This window comes from Sparus aurata, chromosome 13 (assembly GCF_900880675.1).
Source record: "Sparus aurata chromosome 13, fSpaAur1.1, whole genome shotgun sequence".
Lineage (NCBI taxonomy): Eukaryota > Metazoa > Chordata > Actinopteri > Spariformes > Sparidae > Sparus > Sparus aurata.
In genome coordinates, this window is record NC_044199.1 from 24,576,071 (window position 1) to 24,588,813 (window position 12,743).

At 40.4% G+C, this 12,743-nt stretch overlaps 1 protein-coding gene across 2 annotated transcripts; it reads right to left on the reverse strand.

Moving 5' to 3' along the window:
- Positions 1-6,662: 6,662 nt before the first annotated feature.
- Positions 6,663-9,173, reverse strand: LOC115594832 (uncharacterized protein C11orf87 homolog). Of its 2 annotated transcripts, none has more exons than XM_030439085.1 (2): positions 8,534-9,173; positions 6,663-8,185 (listed from the first exon to the last, which is right to left on the reverse strand). In XM_030439085.1, exon 2 carries the CDS (start codon positions 8,107-8,109, stop codon positions 7,684-7,686), a length of 426 nt encoding a protein of 141 aa, XP_030294945.1. In that variant the 5' UTR covers positions 8,110-8,185; positions 8,534-9,173; the 3' UTR covers positions 6,663-7,683. The 2 variants fall into 2 exon arrangements, with proteins under 2 accessions (XP_030294945.1, XP_030294946.1); XM_030439086.1 differs by lacking the exon at positions 8,534-9,173 and adding an exon at positions 8,393-8,513.
- Positions 9,174-12,743: the final 3,570 nt, after the last annotated feature.

Consider the following 12,743-nt stretch of genomic DNA (forward strand, 5'->3'; position numbering starts at 1 on the left):
AGCTGCTACAAAGTTATTTCACTCAGGAGTTGGTGGAGAGCAAAAAGGGAGCTTAAAGGGTAAGTCCTCCCAAGAATTAATATTGAGAATTCATAGCAGTTGGGGAAAGTCCACAAAATATGTTTAGAGCTTCACAGCAAAACAACTGATGTAGAGGAGGATTTCTTATAAACCCTCAGCTCTGCAGAAGCCCTGAAAACCTGAACTGATTTGGATAGACGTTATATCCACCCCTTTCTAAGCTGAAATCTTCACTGTAGCTGCTAAGCTAAAAGTGTTATTATACTACCCATCTGAAGTGGGTGCATGATTTTGACCTCGCATCGAAGGCGTAACATATTTCAAAATAGACTTGGGATCTCAGGGCTTCTGGAGCCTTAGATTACAGCTGGCTAGCTGTATGAAGCCATTATATTTACATAATACTTTATACAGATAGAAAGCTTTACCTGACTTTCCATCCGAATGAGAGTGACTAACTAATCCCTAAATTTACCTTTTTGTTTGAACATATCTTTACAAGTAGAGTGAACGTTGAACTTGGATAATCGCAAACATGACTCTGAATGGTCGATAATGTTACTTCAGACCTGCTTGATGTGTGAATAAACAACACTTTCCTCAAAATTCAGAGGTAAGAACAACAAAAATAAATGCACTAAAATCGTCATATCAAACTGCAAGCAGGATTCTTGTCACATGTCTGAAACAACAACAAAAAGGAAGAGTGCTCACTTAGAGTGGCGTGGATTTTGGGTAAGCACAAGAAGCCATTCTCATATGCAGAAATAATAAAAGAATGTATGACTGAAGTGATGGACACAATGTTTGAAGGCAAACAAAAAGAGGAAATACTCAACAATTTATTTAAATTTATGTCAAAATGGAAAGGACATTTTATTTTAGTTCATATTTTTGTTGCTGTTTTGAAGGACATTTTGTTTTGAATATTACAGTATTATTGCATGTGGCCGACCTCATTAAATGGACCTCTGAGTCATTGAAAAAAGTCCTTAAGCCCTTTTGTATTTGAGTACCCCTGGCCTACAAGTTCACTTTGGCACTGCACTCTGGTGGCCAATCATTTAATTCATGCAAAGTTGATCCTTTTATAGTAACATTTAAATCAGATTGTAATTATACTAGCTCCCAAAAGTCCCAAAAGTATGATATCGGACGACTTTGGGGACCCCTGCGACATTCCCTCTGGTACCAAAATAAGGTTAAAACCTTGTAGCACCACATTATTTTATAACGCCCCATTATGTAATAATGTAATACATTTTCAATTTATTATGTAATAACATCGCATTTTGTAATAATCTGCCACATTTCTTGAACGCAATATGTAATAAACTTTGCCACATTTTGTAATAAGTTCTTACACACTGCATCAGTAATTACAAAATGCAGGTGTTGCACTTTTTTTTATCAAGAAAATGTTATTATACCATCAGAACAACATTGACTTTAAGCATACCAAATCAAATATATCAAAAATAACGGAATTCATAGAGAATGTGTTTGAAAGCTTATAGAGACAAAAACTGCACTAAATGAGTGTTACTGGCATGAACATTATCGGTGCACTGAAATGTTGGAAGACATACACACATGCAATCTGGATTATGTTATGCAAATATGATATGTGATAGAAAGCAGGCAAAACACGAAAAACAAATATGGAACAAAAAATGTAACTAAGAAGGCTCGACACAACATGAAACTTTCATGTGTACACAAACAATGTTCTCAATGCTCTTGTTCATGAGTAGAGACCCTGGTGATGCTACGAGCAAAGTTTCATGTTGTGTCGAGCCTTCTTATTGTTCTAAAAATAGCGATTTTGATGCTAGCGTGTCCTGCCTCATGCACTCCCGTTCAAAATTAACGTGCCCAAAACCGAAACTACGGTAAATCTTAAAAGTGTCTCTTTCGTCCTAATTATGCTTTCACACGAAGGTTTGACTCATATTCAATCCCTAATAAAGCCTTGGTTGCTTTTTGTCGAGAGTTTCACTTTAAGACATCCATTTTGGTGCTTTATTACATAATGCACCAAATTATTACATTTTCTTGATAAAAAAAAAGTGCAACACATGCATTTTTGTAATTACTGACGCAATATGTAAGAACTTATTACAAAATGTGGCAGATTATTACAAAATGCGAAGTTATTACATAATGAATTGAAAATGTATTACATTATTACATAATGGGGCGTTATTACATAATGTGGTGCTACAAACCTCTTTTCACTTCTAGTGAAAAAGAAATATCAAAATCTCAACTGGCGGATTGCCATGAAATTGATGTTCAACAAATGATGTGGTATATATTTTTTGTAATGTCATGAGCTTTTCTTACATCTCGGAGCCAAAATTTCAACTTCGTGCAAGAATTAACTAGAAAGATGAAGGTTGGTTATTTACGTTTGGCAGCAAGGACCACCAAAGTCATCAGGAGTTATCTTACTCCATCAAATAGTTGTTGAGATTTTCTGGCTGCAGAAGTGGACCTACTAACATGAAGACTGAAATTCCCCTTCCAAGGGCCACACTTAGGTTAGCTTTGGCTAAATATACAAAGAAATATAATGAGACACTTAGAGCAGAAGGACTGTGAATGTATCAGACGGCACAACAAAGGATCACGTTCAAGAATTTCAAAAGTGAAGTTCTCACCTCAGAAAAATGATTCAAGCTTGGAACAAGGCTGATTTGTTATGCCTTCTTTGGCTTACAAAGCAGAGGAGGTACTTGTCTGAGTTCCTGGCTCTGTACCCTCACAGCCACAGCTTGAACCTGCAGTAATGACGCCTATAAACAGACACTGGTGGTGACAAATCATCCACCTCGAACCCTGACAGCAGGGGTGAGAATCGGAGCAGTGGTGTCCTCTCTTCCTGACAGTGAACTGTCACTTGTCATCACGCTGAGTTGAGATATAGAGCACAGAAGCAATCTACTAATGCAACTCAGTGGAATAATAAGAGTGAGCTGTAAAGTCGAGGGCAAGGTCTCATCAATATGAAAATGATGTGACTGAATGCAGGCCTGATTCATCCATTCACTTTACAAAATATTTTCTTTCCGTTAGATTCATGCTGTTAAACATGGACTGTGAATGTTTCCAATATATGCTCAAGTGTACCGTCAAGTGTTTACCATTTTGGTATTTTGCCTTCACCCATGTTGCTTCATGTTGTTTTTGTTAAAGTTTGCCCCTTTGGAGTCTGCTGCTGCACAGCAGGCAGGTTGGCAGACTGCTGGCAGGGTGTTAATTTTGTATTGAGTGCAACCGGAAACCCACTAATTAGTGCACCCAGTAGTTTACTTGCCAGGCCTTGTAAGAACAATCTGAGTTGAGTTCTGCCATGCTCACTTCCTTGTAGGAGGCCCAAATCTACATGCCTCACATAGTCAGATTCTTCTGTTAAACACCTGCTGTCCGGAAATCTTCTTGTTCCTGAAGTAATAATTTAAAGTTTTCGTCCATGTTTGTTCTCACTGTCTCTACATTTTATAATGATCTTTTCCAAAGAAAACAAGATGAACTAATGTCTGTTTGTCTGTTTAACAAAGACACTGTAGAAGTGAGAGATGAACCATGGCAAGGATTGTCAACTCAACCAAGTTTCAATTTTCTGCTAATTAATTTTCGTACATCTAAGAAATGAAGGGAAATCAATGATTAGCTGTAAAATTTAAAAAATGCATTCATTGGAAGTATAAAAAAAAACAGTGACTGCAACAGATGTAGTTCAACAGATTAGTTTGATTAGTGTGCCAAAAAAAACTGCTCCCGAGGGTGGCACTAGGGGAGAGGCAAGAAGGGTCTATAACTAAGAATTAAACCAGGTTTCTTGTACCACTTGTGAACACAGATGCTCATCAAATCGCCAGCTCTTCCTTTTAGATTATGTGGTCCTGCTTAAATGCTCACAAATTGTACTAACTGTAGACCAGTTGCTTGAGTCAACACACATGTTACACACAGTAATAATATTGCTTTATTAAACAGCCTCAGAGGACCAAATCGACTCATGGCCGATATCCCTTGAAAAGCCTATCTGCGGCAGTGAGGAGCAGACCTCCACAGATAACAAAACCCGGAAAACTGGCCTCATTAATTCTAAATTAGGCTATACACAATAACTAGGCTATTCCCAGAGCAAACTTAAATCCCGCAAAAGTATCTGTCTCCCTCTTTCTTTTGTAGCTCTCTGAGTGACAATAAATAATAGCAGTTGTGATTCATTTATCCCAACCAATGATCTCCATTATGTTATGCATTCTAAAGTCATGATCTCCATCATTAATAACCACTGGCCTCTATCTGCCACTACTACCACACCCAAACACTTACTTCTGACCTCCATCACTTGATAACCATGACCTCTATCAATTCCTAGCCACTGACCTTCGATTTCTAGCTATCGATCTTCACTTACTCCTAACAATTGATCCTCATCCATTCTTAGCCATGGACCTTGATGAACTACTATTCAACCCCTCCATTGGTTCCTCAATGGCTTTATCCCTAGCAACGGACACCCTTCAATCACTGGTAATTGACAACCACTGACATCCATCCATCTTTACTAACCACTGACCTCCATCTGTTCTTGCCCATGCACCATTAATTCTTACCTTCATCTATTCCTAGTGACCTGGTGCCACTGACTTTATTAATTTCTACCCATTTTTAGCCACTGACCTTCATCACTTCCTAGCCATTGACTTCCATCAATTCTTAGCCAAAGACCTTCCTCCATTCCTAGATGCTGACCCCCCTCCATTTCTATTCACTGACCTTCATCCTTTTCTAGCCATTGACCTTCATCCATTCTTAGTCACCAACTTTCATCCATTCTTTGCCTTTGACCTCTACTGACTACTAGTCGACAATGTCCCTCCAATCCTACCACTTACTGCTATCCTTTCCCTGACCACTGACCTCCATTTCTTTTCAGCCATGCACCATTGACATTGTCCTTCATCCATTCCCACAACCCACCGCCACTGACCAGCCGTTTCTACATCAATTTCTGGCCATTGAGCTTCGTCCATTTTAGCCACTTACCACCATCCATCCCTAGCAACTTACTGCCACTGACTTCAATCCATTTTTATCCACTAAACTCCATTGATTGCTCACCACATCCAATGCCACACCTCATCCATTCCTAGCCACTTACCTCGGTCCAACCCAAGCAAGTTACCGCTGCTGACTAGCTAATCATTAACCTCCACTGATTCCTAGCCATTAAAATACATCCATACCTAGCAGCCCTACATCATAGACCTCTATTCATTCGTCCGTTCACAGACTTCCTTTGATACCACACTGACCATCCTTGGCTCCACTGACCATTCATTCCTAGCCCCCTAACCTTGGTCCAGTCCTATCCATTAACCTCAGTTCATCCCTTGCAACTTACTGCTGCTGACTTCCATCCATTCCTAGCCATTGACCCCATCCTCATTCCTAGCCACTGGCCTAAACCCTTTCATCCATCTTTAATCATCAATATCCATCTTTTCCCTGTTGACCTCCATCCATCCTTAGTCACTCACATCCATTTTGCCACTGACAGCCAGAGAGCTTCATCCCTCATCCTGCTTAACCAGAATGAGATGTTTCACCTCCCCCAGTAAACAAAACTCAACTCCACCCTTAGCAGATGGAAAAAGTGTCTCACAGCCTGGTCAAATGGAAAGAGAGAGCATTTCCACAGGATGGCTGGAAGGCAGAGGGATTTTAATTGCATCTGGTGAGGACTGTACCTGCTCTCGGTTGCTTAGAATTACATCATTTACAAGACACTCATGTCTGTTTCATTCTATCCCTATATTTGTTTTTTTTGTATGATAAAAACACGTTTGATACTCTGGATCCAAAATCTATAAATTGTTCTGGTGAAAAAACATATGTTTGAAAATAGAATGCATTAGTCATCTTTCACTGGCTCGCTTCCAATTTCCCTGCAAAGATGAATGGTTTCATTCTGTTGCACTTATGCCAATGAGATAAGATAGACGGGCAGTCTATCAGTGCATCTCCCAGGGCTGGAGCTTTGCCAAAGGCTGCTTCATATTACCAGGCCTTTTCTTGCCGGGGACAATTAGGAACATGGTGTCCTGGTACCTGGCCAACACACTGACTGATGCTGATTCACTTCCACTGACCTCCAATATGACAGCCTGTGGTGCCATTACAGGAATATGTTGAGATTAAGAATGGTACTTCTATGGATAACCTTCATGTCTATAAATCACACTGAAAGATTGATGGGGTCTATATGATAGATTTTGTTCTCTAAGCTGTGGATCTGATTTTGTATTCTACAGACAGTGTATGCTGTTCACATGCTCCTATATAGCTTAGAAATTGCCAAAGCATGACATGGTTCTCTAGTAGCTAAACAGTTCTGATGCAGGAGAGACTGCAACTTCAATGGATTTCTCTTAGGAAGGTCATTTGTACTTGTCTATTGGAACAGGTGACAAAATGAAAATCCATGTAAACATTTACATAGCATCAAATGTCACCTATACTGTATAACATCAGCTGAATGGTTCAAATTCTTACTGTGTGGCTGCGCATTTCCTTGAGTATTAGCATTCCAAAGACTATGTTTAAGGTAACCAACACATTCAAATGATTAACATAAAGTATTTATTTATAAACTTCAAATATTACATTTTCCTTTGATAAGGCAGGTTATATGAACTCCAGAAAGATGATGTTACTGTAAAACATTCCAGCTCTCATAATGGCATACATTTACAATGAATTCATATGATAAATGACACATAATAATTTATATTAGGCCCACTATGATACAATATGGAGAATCAAAAGAAGACTGGCTTGAGCTGAAACCCTCTGCTGGAAGGATTCTCAGTTTATTACATGTCAGAGAATACATTAGCTATAAATACTCAAAAAGGAAAATACCGTATTAGCGCTAAATATTACTATCTGACACATTAAAGAAAACAATCGTATGTGCATAACTACAGCAAAAAAGTCTTGCATTCTGTCAGGCTAACTAGAGCTACCTACAGATGTCTAGCAGACATTGGAGGACAGTACTTTATGCAAATATGCTAAGTCACTTAATTCAAGGAAAAAAGACTACGCATACAAATAAGCCATTTCTACAGCCTATATGCAGCTTTGCACTGCCTAACAGCACCACAACATCCATTATAGTCTAACTACATACTGGTAGTGTGTCAGAGGACATGCCAAGGAAGATCAGCGAGCCATTGTGGTCTGTATTGTGTCGCCAACTCTTAATAATTTAACACAACCGCGTGTCACATCCCGAGGAGGGTTTACAGTTTAAACATCTTTGAGGTTTAAACAACGTTTTAGGCTGGGGAAGAGGAAGAGGTCCAAAAGTCAAAGCAGGCAAGTACTTTATACAGTTCCATAAGGAATTACCGGTTGGCTAAATACTAGTGTATTAGGAAGGTGTGCGGCTGCATAGCTATCCTATGTGCCACTGTAGTACTAGTGTTACCTCTAAGCCGACTATTCTGCTCAGTATTCTGCATTTTTTCCTACTAATTTTATGTCATCTACAAGCAGCAGAGATCGATGTGGGAGTTCTTTGTGCCTTATTGCTTTTCCTGTTTATTCCACAGTCTCATTCCCTGAAGTTGCACTGAGTTAACAGTCAAGAGGAACCGTCTGGGTGTCCTCCGCCGCCTCGGGGACGTCCCTGCTCTCCGCGCTCTGGCAGGACAGCTTGGTCTCCTCACATCTCACCGGCCGGACGATGACGCACGGCCTCACGGGCTCTCCCCCGCCGCCGCGCGCCGGGTTGCGACTGTCGCGCTCGTATTCCTCCTGCGCGCGCTGGATCTTCCTGTTCCGGAGCTTCCTCTTGTGGAAGTGGAAGGTTGCCAGGGAAACGAGGACGATCCCCACGAGCACGGCCACCAGAACGAGGAGCGCGAGCGTGGAGGAGAACGGGGGGAAGATGCTGAGCTGTTCCGCGCAGGTGCCGTTGTTGGCCTCGAGGAGCCCGTGGCAGCGGCGCACCGGCACCGACAACCCCGCGGCCTCGGAGGTTCTGGCTGTCATCCGGTCCATGTCGTCTCTCTGACCCCAGTACCCTTCGTGCTCACCGGGCTCAGCGCGGTGACACCGGCCCGCGCATGTGGTTTACCTGCACCGAAAAGAAGACACATGAGCTCCAAACCAGAAACTCATAAACCGCTCCCGCCTGCGTTAATCTCAACAAATCTCGAACAATTAACACGGAAAACGTGCACTAGTTGACAGCAAATCACACTGATGATAGAGCGCGGCGATTTTCCGCCTGGAAAACGGACGCTGCTGTGTATGTAAAATGGGGTAAAAGTCGGGATAATACATCATCTGTTGTAATGTGGAGGCCTCCCAACATGAAGCCATTCCTTCCCACACCAGTAGCGTTTTAGGACTGGTCAGAGGATGATGTCTGCATCTGCTCAAATCTCATGCCATTGTGTCGAAATAAAAGGAGGATCCTTACCTTATGAAACAGTCAGTGCAGGGAACAGTCCGTGAGTGCAGAGCCGATAATTGTAAATGGGAATACAGGATCACGGTGACGCATTTCATACAATGTGATGCTGCTGCTGCTGCTGAGCTCCGATCACTCAGGGCGCTTTGATTGCCGCAATCCGCTCAGTGTGCATCCAGGAGAGCCTAAATACAACAAATAACGAGAAAATCCCTCAGTGTGCTTCAAAGTGGGGTTTTAAAAAAATGCGATTAGACTAGAGATGTGGTGAGGTTTTCCCTGGAAAAGCGTCCCTCCTCCGGTCGTCTGCTGCTCCACTCAGCATCTGAATGAAGAGCTGCAGCTGCATTAAAGGTCCCGTATACCAGTCAGCTGGCAGGGATGCTTTTTTTTTTTCTTCTTCAAATGTAGTCTATGATTCATCCACACCAGAGTACCACAGTTCCCCCTCTAATCAATATAGGCTTTGCCAATACATGTACATTAGTTTAAATGAAACCGTGGATACACACTGAGGTAATGAGTTTTAATTTTAGACCCTGGTCGGTAACAACTGGTGTCCCTGAGGGGTGTGGTCTCTCAAATGCTGCAAACCTACATGATTTGAAGTGTTTAAGCCTCATTATGAGGGGTGTAAATAAACTCAAGCTGCCATGCACTCATTCGGCTGTAACTAGCTGTAGGAGGTATGTGTTAGGTTAAGTATCAGCATTTATTCCAGGATGTGAGGCGAGGAAAGTTGGTATAAATGCCAATTTTTAGACAACACGCCTACATCGCTACTCTGTGGAGACATGTAGCTTAAGAGGTATGCATTCAGATGCATATCTACCATAGATATAGCCTACTGCTGAAAATTGCTTGAAATTTTGATTAAACCAGTCCATGACAAAGTTCATTAGCATCCTTTAAAGCTGTGCGGGCGATTAAAGTAGGTTATAGGGGTCTGACTCTGAACCAATTTACATCAGATTGATGTGATTTATTCTGTTAATTTGCTTCGATTATTTCAATTCTAATTTTAAAAAGACCTCTGTGATGTTCGATGTTTGACACTTCCTTTCAGACCAAACTTTGATTTCTCAGTAAATGATGGTGATGAACCAGCATAGTATGTTAAAGCCTCATTATGAGGGGTATAAATAAACTCAAGCTGCCATGCATTCATTTGGGTGAAAGTAACTATAAGAGCTTTGTGTTAGGTTAATTATTAGCATTTTATCCAGAATGAGAGATGAAAAAAAGTTGGTAGGCCTCCTTTTAGACATTACATTCTAAATCTTGAAATTTTGATTAAACCAGTACATCACAATGTCCATTAACATCTTTGAAAGCTGTATCTGCCTGGCAATTAAAGTAGGTTCTATAGGGGCCTGACTCTGAGCTAATTTACATCCGTTTCATATTAAGAAAACTGTTAATTTGATTCATTCATTTCACAAAGTCTCCATCTTTATTGAACTCCATTAAAAAAAGTGATAATTTCTTAGAAACACTTAAAGACCACTGTGATGTTTGCCACTTCCTTTTAGACCAAATTTTGATTTCTTGGTGAATGATGCTGATGAATGATAAAAAAAAATCAAGTCTTTAAGCCTTATTATGCGGGTGTAAATTAACTAAAGCTGCCATGCATTCATCTGGACCAGATTAACTGTAGGAGGTATGTGTTAGGTTCATTGAAAAGTTGGTATAAAGGCCTATTTTTAGACCTCACACCTACACCTCCGCTCTATAGAGGCATATATTTTCAGAGCCATTATGGAATCTATACTTGATGAACATGCATATTTCTCACACGTATACCGCTGAAAAGCACAATGAAACCCTGTCATTATGTTCTTTGACATCACTGAAAGCTGTATCTGCCAGGTGATTAAAGTAGGGTCTATAGGGGCCTACTTCACATCAGTTTGATATGATTTATTATTTTAATTTGATTATATTATCATACATAATACTGAACTCCATTTGATACGCTTTTGCGTCTCAAAGTCAGTAGTGATGTTTAAAGCATCATCATCTCTTTTCTGACTCACAGGTGTGTTTACATGGAGACTAATATTCTACTTTTCAATCAGTTTAAAAGCCCAAACAGAATAAAAATGCTCCATATGAACACCTCAATCAGAATCAACAGGCCCAAACCAAAAAGAAAGGTTCGGGGCCAGATGGTAAAAACCTGTTCAGGTTTTTCTGTGCATGCCCATCATCGTGCTGAGAGTGTGTTTTTAATACATGATAGAGAATTTATCATAGATGATATCCATCTTCAGGACAGGGAGCTGATCAAACATGCCCAAAAGAGATCATTTATCCCACAAAGAAGAGGAATGCATGAGGCAACGCCCCCCCCCCCCCCCCCCCCCCCCCCCCCCCAAAAAAACACAGCTGTTTTGATTAAATGCATTGTTGCATGTGAGGCCAGACCCTATTTATTTTATCCCATGTCAACAGTTGACTCAAAATCTTTAATTGGAATAAAGAAATATTGTCCATGTAACCCAAATCCACTGGGACAACAGCTGACTTTGTCCTTCTAGATCCCCTGTCACCTGGTTAATCTTCATCAATTTAGTAAATCATGAAATTCAGGCCAGAATTAAAGAGGACATGTTCAGAATAAGAGGCTTAAATTCTTAAGCACTTGTTTTCACATTACTTTTGGTGAAGAGATTAAATGTTTCACAAAAAAAGTCACTTTAAATAAGTTTGAAAACCCCTCATTTAGACCACCACCGAATGGAGCTCAACTCCTCCCTGACTGCAAGATTACTGCAGGCTGTGTGTCACAGACTCCAAATATAGAAGTGTGGGTGAAGGAGAATGCAGCGAGGAGACGTTTCACAATGAGGCCACACCTTGGCCTACTCAGGTTTTAAAAGACTGTACAGATATTGGTGCCACTAAAAATCCATTTTGTGTTTTTATGACTACTGGTGTACCATGGTTTCTTGGTAATCTACATCCTAGTGTGTCCCACATCCATACTACATACTAACTCTAAGCAGGTTTGAGTGTGTAGTGTGTTTACAGTCAAAAAGAAGTGAGTCGAAGGGCTCAGACACAGCAAAATGACATTGAGGTAGTTGCAATGACAAAAGAAGGCTGCTGCTTGTCGTCTTACGTTGCCTGTGTCTCCGCTAAAAAGCTGAACTTGAACACACCACAAAGACTCCAGCTGATAATAATAACTGGAAAGTGGTGGTAGTCTGTTTTTGCGTTTTCAAAAAGGAAACTAGAAGACTTCTGGTATACGAACTGTTGAGAGGATGAAACAGTGGTTGCTGTTGTGAAAAGCAGTCAAATCCTTTTCTTAGACTACTAAAATGGACCGTATTGCTTCATCTTACTAGTACCTGAAGGAACACCACCAACGCAAACACAGTCCTTTGTATTGTTTTAAAACAAGGCTGTTTTCAGTTTGATCACCTGCCAAGTGGATATTCAGCAGAATTCATCCTCTGGGGACAGTGAATGTCCGTAAAACATTTCATCAATAAGTCGATCAATCATGGAGTTTAGCTTGAGCAGCGAGTATCAAGCTGCACTTCTGAGGCCGAGGACAGTCGGCCCTCCGGATGTTGATGTTTTTGATTCCGTTGGTGTCAGCTGATCTCAGTGTGCTTCCACAGCACATTACAGTGAAGAACAAGATGATCAGGTCTGTCAAGAAGATTGTTACTGGACAGCTCAACAAACAATGTTTATGTCCAGTATCAATGATTTTAAAACACTCACTCTAAGAAATACCTGTGCATGGCCTTTACAGCACAGTAATAGGACAGGGAGAAATGACATAAAGGATTGTTAATCTTAGACAACTACAACACTTGGTTAAAGCTGCAATAACTGATTTGTTGGACTGACTGACTGTCGTGTTTGTCTACGTTCTTTCTCAAATAGGGAATGGGTTAGGGTTACAATCATATGTATTTATTACCTTCACAACCAGACTGCCATTTTAGCAACATTAGCATCGATTAACGTTGCTACTATAATTGAGTCATATGGCATTATTTCGTATTAGCAGCAGCTTAAATTTAGTGACTTTGAGCTCAACAATAAGTTTTTTTTAAGTCATCTCAAAAATCATAAGAAAAGGATTGAAATTAGATTCACTGAATTAACATTGTTAAACCAACAATTCATTGTCCAAAAATGTTCTTCAGGAAAGTTTGATAAATGTGACGTTTGTTAATGGATTTATATAAAACAA

Bases quoted from the DNA above. Each gene is read 5' to 3' on its own strand.
- LOC115594832 (XM_030439085.1), bottom strand. From the start codon at position 8,109: ATGGACCGGATGACAGCCAGAACCTCCGAGGCCGCGGGGTTGTCGGTG.